This window comes from Cricetulus griseus (genome assembly GCF_003668045.3).
Source record: "Cricetulus griseus strain 17A/GY chromosome 1 unlocalized genomic scaffold, alternate assembly CriGri-PICRH-1.0 chr1_1, whole genome shotgun sequence".
NCBI classification, from domain to species: Eukaryota; Metazoa; Chordata; class Mammalia; order Rodentia; family Cricetidae; genus Cricetulus; species Cricetulus griseus.
Genome location: NW_023276807.1, coordinates 112,288,552 through 112,312,181, shown reverse-complemented (window position 1 = coordinate 112,312,181; position 23,630 = coordinate 112,288,552). Strand labels below are relative to the sequence as shown.

The 23,630-nt window shown below is 42.8% G+C and overlaps 1 protein-coding gene across 5 annotated transcripts in view; it reads right to left on the bottom strand.

The window, feature by feature from the left end:
- The window catches only part of Cc2d2a (coiled-coil and C2 domain containing 2A), an 84,334-nt gene that overhangs the window by 41,945 nt on the left and 18,759 nt on the right, over window positions 1–23,630 (bottom strand). For all 5 annotated transcript variants that reach the window (XM_035453472.1, XM_027387012.2, XM_027387010.2 and 2 more), the window contains 9 exons: window positions 21,155–21,243; window positions 20,723–20,824; window positions 19,281–19,382; window positions 16,994–17,158; window positions 15,706–15,868; window positions 13,098–13,234; window positions 12,287–12,418; window positions 1,922–2,131; window positions 568–674 (listed from right to left, as the gene is read on the bottom strand). In XM_035453472.1, the coding sequence (XP_035309363.1) occupies window positions 568–674; window positions 1,922–2,131; window positions 12,287–12,418; window positions 13,098–13,234; window positions 15,706–15,868; window positions 16,994–17,158; window positions 19,281–19,382; window positions 20,723–20,824; window positions 21,155–21,243 (1,207 nt within the window). The remainder of the gene's footprint in view (window positions 1–567; window positions 675–1,921; window positions 2,132–12,286; window positions 12,419–13,097; window positions 13,235–15,705; window positions 15,869–16,993; window positions 17,159–19,280; window positions 19,383–20,722; window positions 20,825–21,154; window positions 21,244–23,630) is intronic.

Here is a 23,630-nt window from a genome sequence, read left to right as displayed (position 1 = left end):
CATCCTGGCATGTGTCTCTCTGTGACATAGACATGTGTCTCCCTAGAGCACATACTCCTGAAACTTTGTATTCCAGCTAGTGGGCACCTTTTTGTGCTAGACTGATTGTTTAAATTACTTTTTTATAATTTCACATGCATACACTTTATTCTTACTCCTTTTACCTCCCTACTCCCCTGTCCACTCTGTACCCTCCCCACAAATCATGTTCATGGCCCTGTGAGATCAACCAAGGCCATCTGTGTGACTGTGGGATTGGAGCTATCTGTTGGAGCCTGGTGGCTAGAGGCAGTGATTCCCTCCTCTCCCAGAGTCTATATATAGCCAACAGTCAGAGGTAAGGGAGTTAGGGCTTGTGAGCCCCTCCCTCTTCCTTGATTGATTGCTAATCTTTCTTCACATCCTCATTCCTTTAAATTCTGCATCCATATGTTAGATTATTGCTATCATTGTTTCATTTGGCAGAAATTCACATGAATTGCATGCATTTTTAAAAAAGTCTGTAAATATGAACTGTAAATACACGGCTAATAGGGAACCAGGGGAGCCCTTGAAACCTTTACTCACCGAATTTCAGATTTGTATTCATTGATGGTTTTTTGGGTTGTGTCGAGAGACTGATGAGGTTTCTCTGGGTTAAGTCCAGTCTGAATGGCTTTTCTTAGTGCTTGAAGCTTAACAAGATAAGGGCAGAAGTTTTGTGTTAGAAATCTGAAATCCTGAGTGGGATGGTGAGAGCACTTCTGTGGATACTCAAGTCTCTGACCATCTCCAGACTGTCACCAAAACACTAAAACCAATGCTGACAAAGAATCGCTGCATCTGTTTTTATGAATCTGGAATTCTATGAGACAGTGTTTATCCATCTTTGCTTTGGGCCCAGATAATTCAAATGTTCATTAGAAATATAAATTTTACTGAGTTTCTCAGAAACAATTTTACTTTCAAAGATAACACTGGGCTATTCTGGTTCTTAATGCACAATAGTATTCTTTTGATATGAAGAGATCACAATGCTAGAGGAAGTATTATAGGGTAGCCTCTTATGCAGAGTTAAGGTCACTGCAGCAGTCTAAAATTGTCTGAAGCCACAATTGCCAGTAGAAGTCCCATGGGATAGTCTCACACTAAAAAGAATCCAAAGGGTAGCCATTTCTCTGCACCAGCTGAAGCAACTGGCCTGTGTGTGAGTGCTACACTGTGGGGATACCTACATAAAAATGAGAATTTTTCTAAGGACAGGCATATTCTCAAGGCACCAGTAGTCTCAGGATCCAAGATTGCTTCATCAAGTAATAACTGAATCTCATGGTGTGCTCTCCTCATTGGTGAAATCACTGGTAGCACACCCAAACCTTCCTCTTTAAGGCAAATATGTGATGCAGAATTTGGGCTCTTTGACTGTATACCATCTACACTTTCCTGTAATACTTAATCCCAATTTTGATAAAATCTAGAATCATGTGTTGGCATCTGGGCATGTGTGTGAGGGATTCTCTTGACCTAGTTAATTGGGATGGGAAGACCCACCTACTGTGGGCAACACCATTCCTTAGGCAGAGAACCTGGACCATATAAAATGGAAAAATAGCTGAGCACTAGCCAGTATGCATTTGTTACTCTTTGTCTGGATAATAGATGTGATGAGTTGCTTCAAACTTAACTTCCTCACTGTGATGAATTGTATCTTGAACTGAGTCAAAATTTGCCCTTTCTTCTTCAAGTTGCTTTTGTCTGGGCATTTTATCACACAACAGGAAGAAGAAAGACACCTTCTTTTTGTCTCTAGGTAGGATAGTGTCATACATCCTGGACAGGGAGAACATGTGAAATAGGGACAGAAACATTTGATTTTAGAAGTGTCATCACTATATTAAGAATAAGCTGTCCCATCAACAAGAAGCATGGAAAACACAAGTACCTTATCTGTGAGAAATTGTGTCTTGTTTCTTTGCTGTCTTGCAAGGTACTGGTCATACAACTGCGCCAGCTTGGATGCCAAAACATGCTCTCGGCTAAAACAGGGATGGTGAGAGAAGATTAACCCTGAAATATCGATGTCCAGTTGGAAATTTCCCGGAGGGTCTCCAGATCCAATCATACGCTGTCTACTGTGGACATACTTCACCGCCTGCCAAAGAGAGCAGATGGTAAGTTCAAAGCACAGTGCACTCTTGTCCTCAAAGGAAAGACCATTAGATAGAAACTATGGATCTTTTTCATGTGGACTTCCATGATTCCTGAAGTCTTGGGTTCTGAGGCTGATGACCTTGAAAATATTTTCTAATGTGAGAAATGTAGGGTCCATTGTTAACTAGTCATTATTGAATTATTGGAACATGGAAGCCCCCTTTCTTGTAACTAAGACTTAAAGATTTATAGCATGTGGAATAACATAGGAAGAGGGGTAGGGAGAAGCTGAGCCAAGTGCACAGAAAACAGCAAGGGAATTCCTTGGTATATAGTGTATCAGATTAGACTGCTGTCCTTCTAGTTATTGAAGGAAATGGCTATTGAAGCTGGTGAGCATCCCTTGTGCTTATACTCTCCCCTGGTTAGTGACAGACTGCTGTTAGGCTGTACTGCTTTCAGAAAGAGTACCCAGTACTTTCTGTAGAGGTGAGCTCTGGTTTCTTCACTGTTGCTGAATAAATGAGGTGATACATATGAGGGACTTGGGAACATGTCTAGCAATTGACAAAATGTCAATTAAATCTCCCTTAGCTTCTTGCTTCTGCAGGTGAATATATGCAGCCTCAGAGACATTGTGGTTTCTAGAAACTCTCAAAGCAAGTTAGTGATGTTAGCAGCCCACCATTGACAAACACATCAGCCCTTTATGTGATACAGTTCATATACAAACCACAACAGAAAACAGGCAAAAAGCAGGGGATGGGGTCTTCCTCTCTATCAGGAAGAGAGGTGGCATCTTTAAGATTCAGTTCTATCATGTGTGTAGATACTTTCCATACTTGGTTGAGCTGAACCTGAACTTAAGGCAGGGACCACCAGCAGTTACTAGAACACAGGCTAATATAGATTGGGAAATAAAGTGTATTTTGAAAGGTCCTGAGCTAATTTATTCCTGTTCAAGATTATGGTATTTTAAGACACATAATCATTTTTATAAGGATGTTTAAAAATAAAAAGTCTGATGAAAGAAGGAGGGGAACTAGGTGGCAGAAGAAAGGGCTTTCAGGAGTGGGATAAGACAGTGTAATTGGGATAAATATGAACACAATGCATTGCATTCATGCTTGAGATTGTCAAAAATAAATAAAGTTTATAGGGTTTCTCTTTAAAGATACACTGAATGTTATTTTAAAGGAGAATCTAGATGTTTTAGAATTAAATATGAACACACTATATTAAGTCTCATAAGAAGCCACAAATCCTAAACATACACCATAGCCTGCTCATCTAGGAAAAAGTGTAGAATTGCCTGGGAAAATGAAATAAACTCATAGATTATTTCTTTGAATTCCAGTACAAAGAAGCAAGAACACAATAATCTTACCAGAAAATAAAGGCTCATATGAATATACTTCACCAGAAGTACAAATATAGGAATTTATAACTACAAAGCCAGAGACTCCACTAAACAAATGAGACATATTTCTATGCATACAACACATATCATACAGACACACAGCACACACCCAGCAAACACACATACACCCAGCACATACACACAACACACAGAGATATACAAGATGAAGCACACACATACACACACACACACACACACACACACACAGAAAGAGAGAGAGAGAGAGAGAGAGAGAGAGAGAGAGAGAGAGAGAGAGAGAGAGAGAGAGAGAAGCAGCACACACAGTATAAAGCTCCCTTTTCTCTTCTTAGTCAGCTATGGAATAACATTACAACTGGGGCTCTCTAATGCCAGAATCCCCTCTTCTGCTCATTCCAAGCCTCATCCTGTCAGGTAATAGCTTTCTTCTCTAAATCAGCTGCTACTTGATGCTGGGCTTCACTGAATTGCAGACACCCATCAGTCTTTGCTGAATAGAGGATGATGCATGCAAAGTGCTGCAATGCTCCATATGATTGACAATTGTCATCTAAACATTTCTCCTCAGTCAACCATTTCTATAGATGAAGATAGAGAGGCCCAGAGACATGCAGCAATTTGCCTAAGGTCCCAAAGCAAGTTCAGGGTAGAGCCAGGGTGAGTCTAATGCTTCTGGCCTGAATCTGGCATCCCTGAGACATGCAAAGGAATTAAATGTAGAAAGTACTGATCATGTTCCCCACAGGCAACACTGGATAGGGGCATCAGTTCTTCTTTGAGATTTTACAACATTTATTTAGCCTCAAAATTTTCAAATAAAGCATTTACGCCACAGTGATCTTCTAATTTTCCAGTTAACACAAATAACTTCTAAAGCTTCCCGCAAAAGAATTGAGCGACTGGTCTTAGAACAGTACCTTTTGACTAGTCAGTATCAGCTGCATTAACTGTCTACTAACCTGGAAAAATGCACCGAACTGAGAATTGGCAATTAAACTCCATAGTCTTATGACCACTCAGAAAATCTGCATTAATTAAAGTAATTTCACTATAGTAAGACATGCACAACTAAATGTCAATCACAGATATGATGGGAGTTCCCTCTCTGGTGCTAGTTCTGTCTCACTGTTCCCTCTCCATAGGTGTTTCCAGAGCACTCAGGGTGTGGCTCTCAGGTTCCAGCTTGTATTCTCGGGATGAGTAGGGGCCTGTGGTAGTGTTGTTATGGACTTGCAATTTGCCCGGGGCACCTTTAGCACTCATTCCTTTCCCAACTTGGGATGAGCTCATGTTCCAGTAACCCCTGTTGGTCTCTACCTAAATTCAGCCATTCAGAATCCCCAACCCTCATTGTATTAGAGAGAAAGAATCCTGGATCTTGTTTTTCTTTCATCTGCCTGTATTTCTTTTTTTCTTTTTTTCTCTCTCTCCATTTTTTATTTAACTTAGAAACAAGATTATTTTACATGTCAATCCCAGTTCCCTCGGCCTCCCCTTCTCCCCTACCCCCACCCCCAACTAACACTCTACCTATCCCATACCCTTTCTGCTCCCATACCCAGGGAGGTCGAGGCCTTCCATGGGGGGTCTTCAGAGTCTGCCATATCCTTTGGGATAGGGCTTAGGCTCACCCCTTTGTGTCTAGGCTCAGGGAGTATCCCTCTATGTGGAATGGGATCCCAAAGTCTATTCCTATGCTAGGGATAAGTACTGATCTACAAAAGGCCCCATAGATTTCCGAGGTCTCCTCACTGACACCCACATTCATGGGGTCTGGATCAGTCCCATGCTTGTTTCCCAGCTATCAGTCTGGGAACCACGAGTTCCCTCTTGTTCAGGTAAGCTATTTCTATGGGTTTCACCAGCCTAGTCTTGACCCCTTTGCTCATCACTCCTCCTTCTCTGCAACTGAATTCTAGTTCAGTTCAGTGTTTAGCTGTGTGTGTCTTCTTCCACTTCCACCAGCTGCTGGGTGAAGGCTATAGGATGGCATATAAGTCAGTCTTCAATCTCATTATCAGAGGAGGGCACTTAAGATAGCCTCTCCTTTGTCTGCCTGTATTTCTTATAGACTGAGAACTATCATGAAAGAAATAGGAACAATTTGGAGAGAGTATTCTCAGAGTGTATTTCAAGTTGTGAAGTTGACATGATTTTTTTATTTGAAAACTAAAGAGCAAGGCCCTAAGAGGAGATGTTAGTGGGTAATCTCCTAATATTCCCAGCAGGAGCTAAAAAAAGAAATTAAAATATATATATTATATATATGCATTGACAGGATTAAAAAGTTTCTATATGGTCCTGAGAAGATAATAACAAAGCTCAAGTGCACAGTCTCAGGCAGATCCCAAATCTTCTCTTCTAGGTCTTCCTGGAGACCATCCTCATTGCCCTTTTCAATGACATACCACCTGGACTATGAGCTGGGTGGGATCTCTTTACTGGCATTTGTCCTTAGTATTGGTAGAGTGAAATGCCCTCTTTTCTCTAGATGTGTCAAGCTAGGCCATCAAGGGCCATTCTCCCCACCCCACCTCGACACATGGAGAATACTGCCCTGTCTACAAAAGACAGAAAAACCAGAGGAGCAGGGCCTAGGCCCTCCCCAGTGTGTCTAGGCTGAGAGAGTATCCCTCCATGTGGAATGGGCTCCCAAAGTCCATTCGTGTACTAGGGATAAATACTGAGGCCCCATAGACTGCCCAGGCCTCCAAACTAACACCCAGGGGGTCTGGATCAGTCCTGTGCTGGTTTCCCAGCTATCAGTCTGGGGTTCATGAGCAACCCCATGTTCAGGTCAGATGTTTTCCAAATGATATGACAGACTTTGAAGATCCCCCATGAAAGACCTCATCCTCCCTGGGGAGCAGAAAGGGGATGGGATAGGGGATTGGTAGGGAGCAGGGGTGGAGGGGAAGGAGAAGGACCTGGGATTGACACGTAAAACAAACTTGTTTCTAATTTAAATTTTAAAAATCTGGAAAAATGTTAAAAAAAGAAAAAAGAAAACCAGAGGAAAGAGGAAGGGAGAGACTCTCCTGGCACCCAGGCTAAGTCCCAGTCTTTGGCTCTGCTTCCTAAACCACCTCCTTAGTAATGTCAGAGTCTAACATTCTAATATGTATATAGTCTGCAAATTCATACTGGACATGAGAAAAACATACAGTGTTATTTGTTATGGTCTGGTTAGTTTTAACTGTCAACTTGACACACCTAGAGTTACCTGAGTGGAAAGCCACCACTGTGGGACTGCCTAGGTCAAATTGCCCTATGGGTACATCTGTCAGGGACTGTGTCGATAGTTAATTGGTATAGGGTATGTGGTGCCATTCCCTGGGTAGGTGGTCCTGGGCTGTAAAAAGAAGCTAGCTGAGGAAGAGTCTGTGAGCCATCCAGCTCCATGGTATGTGCTGAATTCCCTTGGTTGTGAGTGAGTCACCTGGTCAGAGGAAATGCTGTGTGGCACAGCAAGAAGGCCTGCCTTCAGTGAAGCTCCTGCTTGAGTTTCTGCCCTGACTATCCTCAGTGATGGACTGACCTGAAGATGTACACCAAATAAATCCCTTCCTCCCCAGCTTGCTTTTGGAAAGAGTATTTGTCACAGCAACAGAATAAAACTAGAGTATCTGCCAATTTAAACTATTGTTAGAAGGGAGTATTTTCCTTCTCTAGCCACACCCTCACCCCCACTGGATACTTCTGATGGGAAGAAGAATGGGTCTGACTGGAGCTTCTGCTGGAACCTAGATCCTGGGTACAGGTCTGCTGGGAACAAGGAGCTGGGGCCACTGGCTATATGCTCTTAGCTGCCTCCAGAGACTGGTGTAATCTCTTTGGAAATAACCAGTTTTATCAGCTCAGCTTATCTACAGGTGGAGGGTCATCCACCTGAGATGGAATAGGACCATCTGGTCTCATGCCCTGGTGTCATTCCCTTGGCCAGTTTTACCTGTGGTACAACTGACAATCTGATCCCTTAACTCCAGTTCATGTCCACATTAGCTTAGAACTAAGGGAGACAGGTGAGACTCACTGGCTCCCCAAAACACTTTCCCTTTCACTGTTCACCACCCTGGTTTTCTAATGGTAGTCCACAATTTATTGCTCCATTATATTAGGGTTTCATTTTTAGATGACTGCCTGGATGAAGAGACAGGCTGGTGAGTTACAAGACATATGTTTCATGTTGTCTTGATTACTAATTATAATACGAACCTTTGTCTTGGGATAAGCAAGTAGACAATAGGTAAACAGTAAATCCTCCCTGCCTAGGACCTATGTATAAACCTAATTTCAGGATCACACTTCTACACAAAGCAGTATTTAGTAACAGATGCCCATAAAAACCACTTTATAGAAGTTTGATATGCAAAAAGAGGCAGCTCATGAGTCATCACAGCACTTACAAGGACCCAGGCCATGAGCAGTGTTATCATTCCTACTTTCCAATGAAGGAGAGGCCCAGAGAGCAAAGGAACAGCCAAGAGCTGTACCTCAGGTAGCACATGTCTGCTCAGACACTCTGAGAGGGACCTGAGTCTACTCCGCTCATCACTCCACCTGGTAGAATGATCTCCATACTTCCATTCTGTTGTATGTGATCAGTATGGAGATATTACAAATTTAAAATGATAGCTGGTGTTTGTCTCTCAGAGTTTGAATGCTATAAGTTTGGTCCCTGGGGTGTTGTTGCTTGTTGACACACTAGATATTTAACAGGTGGCAGATGGTGGCTTGATTGTGGAGGCACTGTCATCAGAAGGGATTCTTGCTGGTCACATGGAGTGGGTGAATTTTAAAGAGATGAGCCATTATAAAACAGGTCCTGCCATTTTATGGCTTCCATCATTATAACATAGTATGCCTCTATGGCTTCCATCATTATAACCTGAACTTCCCTATACATGTTTCCATCATTGTGATGGCATCTGTCCTGAGGCTCACAGCAGAAATGAGTAGTTGTTGGCACCATGCTCTTTTACCCCTATGGCTGTGAAATAAATAAATGTCTTTTCTTAATGATATTCTAAGCACTGAATATTTTGTCATGGTAGCACATATTATTTCACTTAGCCTGCACAGAATTTCTAGGAGATAGACACTATTGCTAATCCTACTTTATAAGCAAAGAATCCAGGAACAGAAAGAGATTGAGGACCAATCAATGAGTGGTAAATCAAGGACCCACATCAGACAGTTCGGTAGAGAACTTCAGATAGGAGAGTAAAGGGGATATGCAAGGACAAAAAGCCTTCCTTAGTGTTGGAACCCAGCCCCCATGGGGTCTCTAAGAGTTGTTTTCCAGCATAACCACAGGTATCCCCTGTTTTCCTGACCTCACACCACTGGGATCAATATCCTGTTGGGAACCCTTTGACCTGGGGTTTTTGTAAGTTTGTGTATAAGGCTGCTCCACAATAAAGGTGGAAGACATTCTCTCAGAAAAGGACCAGGAGTCTTGTGGTTCATCCAAATCTCCAGGCTTTCCCCCAGTACTCAGACTTAGTGGCCAAAAGCAGCCACAAATGGAGGCCTCACTGAGATGGGGTTAGAAAGGGAACCCTGAGAGATCACCCTCAGAAGGCTGGCAAGCAAGTAAGGAGTTGTGAGGGTGGATTGCAAAAGGTACTAGAAAATAGGTACCTCAACTCCAAAGAGAGTCGGATTGTAAAGGCACTGGAAAATAGATACCCTCAACTCCAAAGAGAGTTGGATTGGATTGTAAAGGCACTGGAAAAGGGGTGCCTCAACTCCTGAGGAAGTTGGATTGTAAAAGCACTGGAAAAGGGGTACCTCAACTCCTGAGAGAGTTGGATTGGAAAGGCACTGGAAAAGGAGTGCCTCAACTCCTAAGAGAGTTGGACTGCAAAGGCACTAGAAAAGGGGTGCCTCAACGCCTAAGAGAGTTGGATTGGAATAGAGATCACAGTCAATTACACAGATAAAGTTTAAGAGACCAGGTACTGGTAAGATTTAATTTTAACTTTGGATTAAGCAATAATGCTAAGAAAATTATTAATGAAATATGGGAAATCCGCCACTGAGGAATCCCTCCTCCAGAACTACCCACCAGCAGCCAGCTGACCCAGCAGCCCGTGCTTTTGTCCACTAGAGCCTGCTGCGGGCTCCAGTCAGCCAGCAACGATGTGGTGTGCACAGGCTGGCTAGAGAAATTGCCTCCTGAGAAAAAGTTGGGGCACTATGCTTGGAAGAACTCTGACCTTCAACAAACAAGAGCTCCAAAAGTGGTTTAATGTTTGATATCATTACCAATGAGCACACCTTCTACCTGGTGGCTGAGACAGAGGCTGACATGATAGGTGGGTCCAGAGCATCTACCAGATCTGCAGCTTCAGTCAGACTAAAGAGAGCACTGATGCCCTGAGAAACCTTTCTTCAGTCAGTCATAGTCTCCACTCTTCTCCAGCTGAATTCAGCAGCTCCAGTCATCATCTGCTCCGAGCAAGAAAGTCCTCAGCCTTTTCACACTCTAGCCGGCTACCTATGCCAAGACACATCCAGCCTACCTTGTCCACCAGTGCACCTCAGGAGTATCAACACTTGCACCAATAAAATGCAAGGAATGCCAGCTTATCTCAGAGCACCGGACAGGAGAGTGATACAGCCACACAAAAACTTGCCCAGGGCAATAGACACTGTACAGCACTGTTATCAATGAGCTCCCTTTCAAGACACCTGTCACCAAGTCTTTTTCCATGGTCAACCACACCTTTAACTCCAGCTTCTCTCAGTACTGCCATTCCATCTCCAATACAGACTCCAGAGACAGTGAGGAGAACTATATCCCTATGCAGAACCCAAAGTCTTCATCCCCTGTACCCGGTGGTACTAAAAACACAACTCCAAAAAAGAGTACTAACATAGCCCTGGCCCAGAGCCCTCATCGAAAGTCATACCCAGGTCCTACAAAAGATCATACAGGAATGGATAAAGATGCGGCAGTCCTCAAGACCCTCCAAAGATGCCAAGCTATAGTAAGGATGGCTATCCCTGACACCTCCTCTCCTTTGTGACTTTTGTTCAAAACATGTATGTGTATTCTATATGCATGGTGTGGCCACATGTGTGTATGAAGTGTGATTGTAAATGTGTGATTGCTAACAAAAGAAATCGTTTAATTGCTGGGGAAGGAGCAACAGTTGTTAAAGTACAGGTTACTTGGGAGGGAAATTTCTGCTTTTTTTTCCATGGAGGGTGAAGACCTGCGGATTTCTTCCATACTGGTATGGTTTCATGGGGCAGGACCCCCTGAAGCAGTGGCCCAGGTGATCTGAATATTTGTTTTCATTTAAATTTGGTTGGTTAGAAATGGTAGTGGTCACAGTCAATCACTTTTAAAAGGAAAAAGGAGGAATATGATATAGAAATGATACTTTGTATTGGAATGGATCCTCATTTGTTGATACTTTGTATTGGAATGGATCATCATTTGTTGATACTAGTTAGGTTTTCTAGATATATACATATTCTTCAAACCTTTCAAAGACCTACAGAAAATATGGCATTTAAATGGTTTAGTGTTTTTTCTTGACAGTGAGACACAACTGCTCCTGGCACACCAATTATATCTGAGACGAAGATGGGCATCCAAGAAACTAGTTATAGAGTTTGCCTTTGACATGGCAAGACTAGCCATTTGGGCAAGAAGCTACTCTTGCCTGAACTGTTTAACTGTTGCTTCATAGACTGGACATGCAGGACTCACAGGAAAATGCCTAAAGGGTTCCTGCTTCATGGAGGAGTACAAACTGCCAATGCAGGACAGTTTAGAATTCCCTGCTTCATGAAAGAGTCTACCAGACATTCTACATGACACAGAAAAAAAGATGACAGGCAAACTGCCAATGCAGGTGGACAGTTCAGAATTTCCTGCTTTGCTGAGAAGTCTGCCAGACACATTGTGGCCTGTAGGCTAAAGATGGAAGCCCCAAGGTTACCAAGAAACTTTAGATGACTGTCTAGGAAGCAAGGTTTCTCTGTCAGTTCTAGAGTTTATATATTATACTTCTATGGTCTTTGATGAATTTGAAGATAGATAGTTATAGTAACACACTAAGATAGAATGGTTAAAATCTTATAGTTCTTCCTTGATAACTGTTTTGTTATATATAAAGAAGGGGGAGATGTTGGAACCCAGCCCCCATGGGGTCTCTAAGAGTTGTTTTCCAACATAACCACAAGTACCTCCTGTTTTTCTGACCTCACCCCACTGGGATCAATATCCTGTTGGGAACCCTTTGACCTGGGGTTTTTGTAAGTTTGTGTATAAGGCTGCTCCACAATAAAGGTGGAAGACATTCTCTCAGAAAAGGACCAGGAGTCTTGTGGTTCATCCAAATCTCCAGGCTTTCGCCCAATACTCGGACTTAGTGGTCAAGAGCAACCACACCTTAGATCATAAAAAATGAGAAGGAAGAAACAGTCTTCCAGTGCATATAATTAGTAAAGAGAAAGGAAGGGGCAAAAGAAATGGGAAAGTAAGAGCAGCTACCTTGATTATGCAAATAAAGATGATGACAGAGCCCTTCCTAGTTAGGACACTCATGCCTGTGTGAGTTAGGATCAGGTGGGCAGACTTAGACTCATTCATATAATTGCTACTTGGGCTTCCTGTGTGAGATGATGACTCGTTTAGAAAAATCTAAGGAGAATGTTATGAACTCAAGCTATTCAGTAAGCAGGACAACTTCAGTTTCACACATCAACAAGGGATTAAACCAAAGAGGGCATGTGTACCTTCTTGTACAAAGTCTCCAGTTCGGCCTTGGTGCTTTGCTCCTGTGTGGCTAGGGATGGCCTTGAGGGAAATGGCTTGATGGGGCTGGGCAGTGCTAGGATTCTGCCATCATCTCCAAACCACTTCCTCCCCTGTGGGTCAAGCAGAGAGAAGGGCCATATTCCTTTATTTTTGGACAGAAAACATCTTGTGAAACATTTGCATACAGTTTTGTTTCGGTTATTTATTTCATGTGTTACCTTGGACCCTAAAAGAACTATAAAAAGTTTCTGTATCTATGAAATTGACTTTTTACTAACACCTTCCACAATTAAGTTACATTTAAGATAAGTAAATTGGCCAGGCATAGTGGTACATGTCTTTAGTTCCAGAACTCGGGAGGCAGAAGCAGGTGGAGGATTTTGAGACCAGCCTGATCTGCAGAGGGAGTTTCAGGACAGCCAAGGCTACACAGAGAAACCCTGTCTCAAAAAACCAAGGGGGCAAAAACAAGTAACTAAATGCTTAACAAGAATCTTAGGTTCTCTTTGTTCAAGATTTAAGGGGAAAAACTCAGAATTGAGATTGTATTCTATGTTGAAGATTAAAAACTTTTGGGACCCGGGAAAATGTGTGCACCTAGTTATCAGGAGTCATGCTCTGAGCAGTCAAGAGGTGGTGTTGTTTGGGGCGTGGGGTCTCAGAATGTACAGAGAGACAAAGGCAAAAAACAAAACCAGAAAGAGCCAGTGTCCCTTGACAAACTCTACAGAGGAAAAGAGTACAGCAGACCGTGCAAGGTGCCAGGTCCCCCTGAGGATCCCCACTCACAGGCTCCTGTATCAGCAGTCTGTTCTCCATGATGTTCTCATTGGTGCGTGCTACCTCCGGTCTTGCGCCGATGTAGAGACCTTCATCTTCCAGGAATCTGGGCTGCACATTCTCAGGAAGCTTCTTATAGGTCGGCACTAGGTAGTTCACAAATAAATACAAGAGACATAAGTGCCAGCCTCACCCTACAAACTGCCATTTGGGAAATTACAGTAAGTGCCAGAGATTTCACTTATGGGAAAAAAAAACCACATTTTTCAAATTAATTTCTAGAAGCAGAACCAAGGAAAAGATGAATGTGTTAATTTTGAGTATCATATAGACTCCTATACTTAAGACATAGCACCTAAGTGATTCAGGACTGGGCTCGGCAGTGGGGCATTCTGGGAAGAACATATGTTCAGAGCCAAGGGCTGGGGTATGGGAGTTTAAGCTATTGCTTTTTAGCCTGGTGGATTCAGGCCAGGCACTTGGAGCTCTTTTCTTTTGTATAAGAACTAGCAGTTTTTCCATCCCTGGGTTCCTGGGAGATTAGATCATGTCAAGTATAAGGAAATGCTTTGCAAACTGAAAAGCTTATGGCCTCACGGCCTGGGAATGCAGTCAGTGTAGAGATTGGGGCTGACTTGTGCAAGGACCTGGGAATGATTGCCAGCAATGAAAACGAGAAGTCTCTCTGGGTGAAGTGATAGTGACCTGGATTATCGGTGCACTCTGTCTTTCTTTTTTATTCATAAAAAATAGATTTTTGATGAGACCCTCCTAGTGACAGACGCTCTTGTGATTCAGGGCTCCAGGCCAGGCTGATGCTGTGTGGAGTCACTCAGGTGGCAGAGGAAGCAACAGGCAGCAACAAGAGGCAAGGTCCATAGGCTGCTACTAGAGAGTGGCATCTGATGAAGAGACACAGGGTTGACAGAGACCCAGGGAGGGGAGGGAATGAACTCAAGATACAAGAAAGAGTCTGCAGACAACTTGCCACCCTAGTGTTGAGAAGTGGATGTGCTCTGCAGGAGGGTGCACCCTGCAAAGGAAGGACGCGTGCAGCCATTCACGTGAACTGCATAGTGGTTCTGCTGGAGATGTTTTACTCACAATCATATGAGATTACAGTGGAGTTCGAAGCTTTCCATTTCAGGTGTCCTTGTACTTAGCCTTGAGTCCCTACAATATCAGCATGTTGACATGCTATGCAGGGCTTCTCTTAGGAGCCATGGGTTATACAATCCAATTCAGATGTATATGAGACTATACCAGCTGGGTTTGCATAAGTACACAGTGTGATGTTCTCACAGCCATACATTCACCTAATGACCTTTCTCAGAATGCATCCTCACCCTTCAGCCAGGTATCACTGTACTCAAGGCTGTGCTATTAGGAAACAAACAGAATGCCATGCTGTAGCGAGACAAGGCACAGTTAGCAGGGAAGAGCAAGGGAACTAACTATTCAGATCATAGGAAGGAGCTCGGGGCTCTGTGCTTGGGAGGGACTCTAGCAGAGTTGAGATTCTGTCAAGGCTGTGGGGCTCACTGCAGCAGAATGGACTAGGGAAGACAGAAGAAAAGGTAGGATAGAATGGCTGTGGGGCCAGATAAACCCCAAGAGTTATGTTTACAGAGCTCATAATTATCTCACTCTGAATGACAGTAAGTACCTGACCATGCTGTCTTGCCTGTGTGTGGCCAACTGTATTTCCTATATATTCCAGCCCCCCAAACCCGAAATACCCACTTCTAGAAAACTCCCTTCTGTTTCTGTGAAAACATGGGGCAAGCTTATTTATCATTATTCATTCATCTAAAACATTTGTTCATTCAATAAAACATTCATTCATACTAAAAAAACATGTTGGCACTAATCTGGTAGCATCTGAAAGTTTTTGTTAAAGTAGTTTTGACTGTTCACCCAATATATGCATCCTTATTTATCATGGATATACTGCTGTGCTAGCAAAAGTAAATTAGGAAAGGTGCTTTTCCTGCACTCCTGGGGTAAGCATATGTTCCTTTAAAAGTTAGTGTTGTCTACAATAGCCACAGCAATGGGACAAAGCTATGGGATTTGATCATCACACTGAGCCATTCACCCATATTATTCATCCTCTGTGATGCACCAAGTCATCTTTTATGCAATTTTTATTTCTTCCTTTCTTCAGCCAAGGCACCTGGGAATAAGGGAGTCTGCTCCTGGTTGAAGTCTCTTCTCCCACTCTTCCTTGGCTACAGAGCAGGTGTATATCTGTGCTCAGGTGAGTGTGAATGTGTGTGCATTAAGTTTTTGAGATGGGATGGGATGGGATCGCTCATAGAACCTAGAGCTCTCCTGGCCAGCCAGCTCCTGGGATCCAATTGTCTTCACTTCCCAGTACTGGGATTATAGGCTATGTCACCGGGCTTTTTACATGGATGCCAAGGATCCAAACCCAGGTTGTCAAGCACTTTATTCACTGAGATATCTCCCCAGCCCCCAAAGATGGTTCTTAATTAGTAAGTCGTATTTAAACCTAGAATCAGCTCTGGAAATAGTGGCCTTTACGCGGCAAACATATTTCATCTGTGGTCAAATGGAAGTGTCCAAGCTGAGCAAGGAAAGAAGGAGTGAGTACCTGTCAACCGACTGGGTGTGAAGAGGATTTCTTTTTCCTTCTCCAGCCTAATGTGTACACTTTCGTACTCCGCGGCTCTGACTGACACAAAGTCATGGGCTGTGGAAGCTAAGCCCAACAGGAAGTCCTCAGCATCCTTGCCATTAAGCAACTCTTCTTCCTCCTATTCAACATTGAAACGTAACAAGAAAAAAGTTATATCAAGATTCTTAGCAGACTTGGGAGAAGAATTACTAATACTGAACCTATGAAAATTAATGTGAAAATTAATTATCTTCCAGGCTGAGGGAAATAGGTAAGTGGGAAAAGGTGCTTACTATAAAAGCATGAGGACTGAGTTCAAGTCCCTAGAGCCCACATGAAAGCTAGGTGTGTAATGAGAGCATCTGTAATTGCAGGACTCCCACAGGGAGATGTGATGCATGGACAGAAGTCCTAAAGGTTCACTGGCCAGCTAGCCTGTCACACACAGTGGACAGACAACATGGAGCCTGTCTCAAGCAAGGTGGAAGGTGATGGGAGACACCTGAAAGCTTCTGGCCTACACACAAGGACTATGGCAATACCAACCCACATTTACATACACGAATAGACACACTACACACACACACACACACACACACACACACACACACACACACACACACTTCCCTTCCCTTTTGCTTCTTTTCAGATGCAGATGTCCTTTCATATTTCACAGGTGGGTTTTCATTGATTACTTTTTGCTATTTCACCTACCTGGAATACTGTACACCAGAGGAAGCCAACTCAGAAGTGGTAACCCAAACAACAGAAATCGTAAAAATCAAATGGCTCAAAGCCTTTGAAGATGCTTACTTGATAACATTTACTTAAAGAATCCAGACTCAGAGTTACGTAGCAGAATTTATACTTAGGAGTGATAGATGGTACAAAAACTTAACTCTCTTGTAAGGCTGTGGAAAAGAGGCAGGTCTGTAACATTTGCCTTCTGAAGCCAAGTACTCTGAGTGAAATGCAGAGTAACCATGGTACAAAGTCTAGCAAGAAACCCCTCAAACCATGCTACTTCATTTCTTCCCTCACAAGAAAAGACAGACAGATTTAATCAAGGCCTTTGCTACCCACTCTGTGTCAAAGGCTACAGAAAGTCATTCCAGATCAATTCTCACTGCATAGTTGTTATTCTGTTTCCAACCAAGACACAGGTGAGCTGTCCGGTGAGGTGGTATAGTCTCCTTTCCAGGCACTTTCCTCTCTCATCTGTCTTCCTAGTCTCCCCCCTCACCACCATCACTGTATCAGATACCATTTTCTTTGTTCTCTCTTGTGCATGTGTTCCTTCTTCGCCCTCTTGGTCCTTTTGATGAGCTTTGTCTCCGCCTTTTACTTGTGTTCTCCCCTCTGGTTCAGGATCAAAGTTGAAAGTAAAGAAATTATAGGCCTCTTCTGCAGAGGGGAAGCCGGGAGGGGGCTGCAGAGAAATGGACAGCAAGTAGCTTACATGGGGAAACTGAATGAACCCCACACACATTTAACTGACAGCTGGCTTGATGCAGCTCATGGGGGCCTGTTGACTCTATTGTCTTTGCTGAAGATTAATTGAATTGAAGGTCACAAATTTTAACTAGTGCAGCAGGCAACTGGTTAGCATTTAAAATAAGTAACTACAGTTGCTTTCTAAAATATTATTTTATGTGTATAAGAGTTTTGGCTCCATGTATGTACACCATGTGCATGCAGTGCCCACAGAGGCCAGAAGAGGGCATCAGAGTTCTTAGAACTGGAGTAACATGATTGTGAGTGGCCATGTGGGTACCGGAAACTGAACCTGGGTCTTCTAGAAGAGTAGCCAATGTTCTTAGTAGCTGAGCCATCTTTCCCCAACTCTGCTTATAAAAAAAGAACAATTACATCCCAATAAGCATAAAAATATAGTATTTACAAAAGTAAGAGCTTCAGGAAAGATTATTAAGGTGTCAAATAGTATGTTCATTGTTCTATGGACCAATGAAGAGATGATTTTATTTAATAATGAGATGTATAGGATCTCTTCATCCTTTTAACAAGTGACATTATTGTTTTAGTTTTTGACTTGGTACCCTCATTCCTTCCCCATCATGTGCTATAAGCCGCAAGACCACACAGTAATTATACAGCCTTTTTATCATGAATAACTTAGAAGAATTAAGGATTCTTCTGAAGGTTGAAACCAGTACAAAAGCTGTACCTGGCATTGTAGTGTCGTGAATGAATTGGCTGTGTCTTGCTGTAGATTCTTCCTGTAGCTTATTCCTTTCTGTAACAAACTTGGGATTTATTTCCCACAGTTCAGCACCATCTGATCATTTACTGGAAACATTTATCCCTGCATTTGGAGTTTTACTGATTACACTCCTTAGCTGGGTGTAAAACCTGTTCTCCATTAACAGTTCCTAGTTTACTGATTATATTCCTTAGCTATGTGTGAGGCCTGTTTCCCACTATCAGGTCCTTGTTTCCCCCTCTCCATTGTAATTACAGAGATCTGCCTTCCTGCAATTATCTTTATTGACAGGCATTTGGTCAGTATTTAGGGCCCAGGCAGAAGCATTCCATCTAAGACATTCCCAAATATCCAAGGACATAGATTACTACACATCCAAAGTTGTTGATTCATAGCTGCCTAGATGGATAGAAAATATAAGCATGCCCTTGGCTTTACCTCACTGGCAGATAGAGAAAAAAACGATAACCTAAACTAACCCTGTACTAAAAGATTCTCAAACTTCTTGTTTTACTAGCTCAAGATTTTAGCTCAGAGATTTACTGCTCCCTTCTGTTTCCCCTGAAAAGATAAAGACAAAGGTAATCAGCCCATTTGCTCATCCCCAGGGAAAAGCAAACTTACCTGAAGGCCTGTGCTCCACTGAGGCTAGAGCACTGGAAGGTGCCAGGTTTTGTTTCTTGTGCAAATTAAACTTAGACCCTGTCTTTGACAACAGCTGGAAGCAATGATGCTAAAAGTTTCTCCTCGAAGTTTTTATTGCTCTGTGTTTAAATCTTATCTGCCTTCCTGACCCTGAGAAACTCAAGCCACTTATTGTATTGTGAAAGAATTACTGTTGCAAACATGTGTGTATATATATACCTGTACCCCAAAGAACTGGAGGAAGAGGAGATATAGAGAAACAAAGGAACAGAGAGAGAGAGAGAGACAGAAAAAGAAAAGAAGAAGAAAGAGCATGCAGAGGAGCAATGGAGTGTGAGTCAATTCTTTTTCCCCTCAGATTTTAGTTCCCTCCATTATTTGTAGTTCCTTTTTTTGAACCCTGAGCGAAAATTTTAGAAGTTGGACTTTTAAAGTTTTTTATAATCATGAAAGCTGGGGAACAACCTCTCAGCATTACCATTCCCTGTCCTCTTCTCTCCTCCCCCCATGGGGCAGAATTCTAATCTTGCTTCCAGAACTTTAAAAGTAGAAATAGCCTCCCCCCTCCCCCGCATCTGTCTCTAGTACACATGGCAAGAGGGGTCAGCTGTACAGATATGCACCTGTGATTAGATATTTTTGAAAAACAGAAACAACCATCATTTTTAAAGACAGAGTTTCTAACCTGGGGTTTTGACTTGATTTTTCGTGCAGAATCATGGAGCTTAAATCTTGAATGACTCTGGGTGTTATCTTCTTGTTGAGTCCCTCCTACTTCTTTACTTGGCTTTGTAAAGGGAAAAAAATAATAGAAATGAAGGTTATTTCTGAGTTTTCTAAGTTGAGGGTTAGCCTTTGTGCTGGCTTACTTATCACCTTGATAGAACCTTTAATCAGTCACCTGGGAGAGAGTCCTAATGATTTACAGAGTCTAGATCAGATTGGTACCTGGACATCTCTCTCTCTCTCTCTCTCTCTCTCTCTCTCTCTCTCTGTGTGTGTGTGTGTGTGTGTGTGTGTGTGTGTATGTGTTAGGGATGGGGTATCTTGATTGTTGATTATGTAGGATGACAAAACCCATTGTGGAAAGCACAATGCCCTAGGCAGGGAGTCTTAGACTATCTAAGAGTGATGAAAGCTAGCTGAGTATAAACAGAAAACAAGAAAGCGCAGAGCTATGCATTTATTCTTTGTTTTTCATTGTGGATGTGATATTCTAAGCTCCTGCCTTCACATCTCCACAATGATGGATTATGACTTAGAATTATAAGATAAATAAGCCCTTTCTCCCTGAAGTTGCTTTTTGTCAGAAATTTTATCACAACATCAGAAAGGAAACCAGAGTGCCCCTCTAACAGCTAGCTTATCTTCTGGTCCTTGAACATCTTAAACACTTGTCATTCCACAGGGTGCTGTGTTTATGGACTTCAGATATAGCCAAAGGTGGGGAGGCTAGATGTTTTCTTTCTTACCTCTGATCTGTTTAGACTAAACAAATTAAAAAAAAAATAAAACAACTTTATACTCAATAGGCTGCAAATGAAAAGGCTTGTTTTATTCTATAGATCTACAAATTGTTCATTTCACAGAAGATCATTTTCTATCTCTAAAGAAAAGCATCAATTATGATGGAATGTAAGTCCAGCATAGGACCCAGGGCTCAAGGGTCATCTTTCTTACTGAGCCTCAGGTCTGGCTATTTGGTGAGCTGAGCCTTCTGCTTACATAGATTGAGTGCCCCTTATCATCCTGGGACCAGAGTTGTTTCAGATTTTGGATATTTTTCAAGTTTTGTAATATTTGTGTTTTTCTGACCAAGACCTGTAAGGATAGCTCATATTTAGAGAATGTATACCAAGGGAAGCTAAGGATGTAAGTTGTTAGTAGAGTACTTGCCTGGCATGCACAAGGTCCTGGATCCAGTTCAGGAAGAAAACCAAGAAACTTCCCACCCCAGAGGACCTACTGTGTATCTGTTACTGATAAAAACACTGTTAACACATGATAACTCAGTCCATAAACAATGCCAAGAATTTAGTTATAGTTTTGTCCCACTGTGAAGAAGTGGAAAGTAGGACCAGACAGTAGAAGAATCTCATGTCAAAGTAGAAAGAATCCACATCTCACCTCTGTGCCAAATTCGGTCTCTGTTTCCCTCTCACTAGGACTCTGCAGGCGCCGGGGTCTAGGGGTGGGGGCATCCCGCAGCAATGCGCTTTCTGCCTTGGACTGAAAAACCAAACGGGAAAGTATTATATATAATGAATTATCAGAGAACCCCCACCACCATCTCAATAAAGAAGAGTCAGTAAAACAATTACACACTGTCCCTCTGTACAGATCAGAGCAAGGAAAATGATTTGGAAGAATGAATGCCATTTTTCTGGTGCAATTTTCATCTCTACCAATGCAAAGTATATTATTAACATTTAGGACTTGAAGAACAGATAGGATGACTCTCAGCAACACACAATTTGGAGCATACAAAGCATGGAAGACAAACCCCCGAAAACTGCAATCAGCCCTGAAGGGAATATTCAGTCTGTCTCTCTTACTTACCCTTGCAGCCTGAAGCTTCTCCCTCATGCGTTCCCTCATAGAAAATTCTGCAAAGCCTGTTCTGGATGCTGAAGGGATGGGAGGTAAGCCTTGAAAACAAACAGACAAACAAACAAACAAACAAAGGAAATTACTTTTAAACATTTTTTTCCCTCAGGGGCGAATTAGATATAAAAAGGGATGTAATTTTGCAAGTTCAGAGGTGCACATAAGCAAACAGGCTACAGTGCTGATGCTACTTTGACAGGGGAAGCATATGGATTGGCTTCTTGAAGACTGACATAGAGAACAGGGTCCTGCTAGGGACTGCCACTTTGGTTTAACCAAGACAGGAAGGAGTGGCTCCTGATTGTTAAAGGCACACAGACACTTGCCAATTCAGTCAGCCCTGGACTCCAGCATGGTGCTTCTTGGGTGAATGGGTAGTTGATGTGAGGAGGTCTCAGGGGTTAATCCTTACTTTAACCAGAGCAACCTTTCCTAAAGGCCTAGCCATAGCCTTTGGGTGTGACACTGAGACAATGTGCATATCACAGATATTACTGAATACAGAGGGGAACCACTTGAACAAGTTCGCAGCTGCCATGTGTTAAGTACAGTATTGTGTGTGGGATGAATTAGCATATGAATCTCCACAACATTCTTGATGGGATTATCAACAGATGATAACTCCAGGCTCAGGTGTTATCATCACTGGGTGTCACTGTTGATGAAGCCATGAGGTCACGCATAACAAATGACTGGCTTTCCTGGTCACATACCCAGAAAACAGAATGCTTGGGATTTGGTTCCAGTTTCTGTTCTTTGATACCCAGTACCATCCCAAGAGAAATACAGGAAATATGATGGTGTTTGATGGGTAGAATGTTAGGCTCATTGGAATGGGAACCTGGAGCAGGTAAGTTTGCAGGATTTAGGGGTAAAGTGAGGGGGAGCCTGTAATGTCCTGCTAAGGAGTCTTGACTGTTTCCTTGAAGTCTTGAAGCAGGTGGAGAAAACAGAGTTGATGGCAGTAGTGTTTTCAGAAGCTGGACCTGGAGCTTCACCTGGCTGCACCAGCTAGGACATCCCAGTGATATCGTACAGGGAGAGGTTCAGTGTGTGTGTGTGTGTGTGTGAGAGAGAGAGAGAGAGAGAGAGAGAGAGAGAGAGAGAGAGAGAGAGAGAGAGAGAGAGAGAGAGAGAGAGAGAGAGAGAGAGAAGAGGGAGAGAGGAGAGAGAAAAGGGAGAGAGTGAGAGCTAGAGCTAGAGTAAGAGCAAGAGAGAGAGAGGTCTAGGAACTTTTAGATTCAGTAAGTCACAGTCAGCCCCACTGAGTCAGCACCTGAGTAAGTCCAAGCAGTGTGGTGTTTCATTTCCACCCACAAAGATGCTGGTCTCGAGAATAAAGGAGAAGGAAAGGGTGGTAAGAGTTGACTGAGGCATTAAGATTGTGATGCTGCTGAGAGAGAAACAGGTGAGGAGGGGAGAAAGGCTGGCAGTTTCCAGGGGGAAGCTTGGGATGCAGTGGGCATATATATATATCTGAGCCACTTATTCAGAGAAGAGAAAAATAGAAAGTGTATTGCCTCTCATTAAGAGTGTATAAAGAAATGGGGATACAGGGAATGCAGATGATAGGAAAGAGTACAGTGGTCTGGAAGTCATCTGTGAGCACGAGGTTGATGAAGCTCCAGGCTAAAGGGTTTACTAGGAAGCAATGCTTCCAGTCATGGCTGGTACAGAGACAGTGACTATATTTTAATGGGCTGTCCTAGGTTTCTCTCTTTATCTGCAAGTTCATTTACGATGTCTAACCAATCTTCAATGATTTGATGCATTATTTTCCTCATGCTCACTCTGCGTTTGAGGATATGGAAACTTTGTTCTTACCAACTTTTCTTTGCTGCAGCAGTGAGCTGTTTTCGGAAGGTCATCTTCCTATAAATGGATTCACACCCTCCCCTCAAGCTGGCAAGTCCATTCTCTTCCCAGGGCAGGACAAGCCCAGCCAATGTGAGTTTGCATAGCTGGTTAGTAATGGAATAGAGTAACTGACAACCAGTTTGGGAGATCTGTTTTAGTAGTCACAGCTGTTTAAAGTAACTTTTCCATATTGTACCACAACAAAAACTAAAGTACTTAACCACTAGCTCAGAGTGAATTACCACCATGGCTTTCCTTGGATACTGTGGTAGTAATGGTGTTAGACCCCCGAAAACTCAAGTATTCGGGGTCCCAGGCCACGTTCGCGGTCACCCCAATCACCAGGCGGATTCGAGAGCTTGCTGCAAACTGCTCGAGGCTTTATTGTAATTTAACGAGTTAACCTCACCCACCCGCCATGGCAGACGGCTAGAAAAGACGGCTTGAAGCCGCTGCGCATAGATCTTTATAGGGCAGCGTAAGGGGAGTGTCTAGGGGTACACACAGGCTCAGGATTGGTGTGCCTCCAGGCTTGGAGGGCTTGCCCTGTGTTGATTGGTCAACTGGTTGT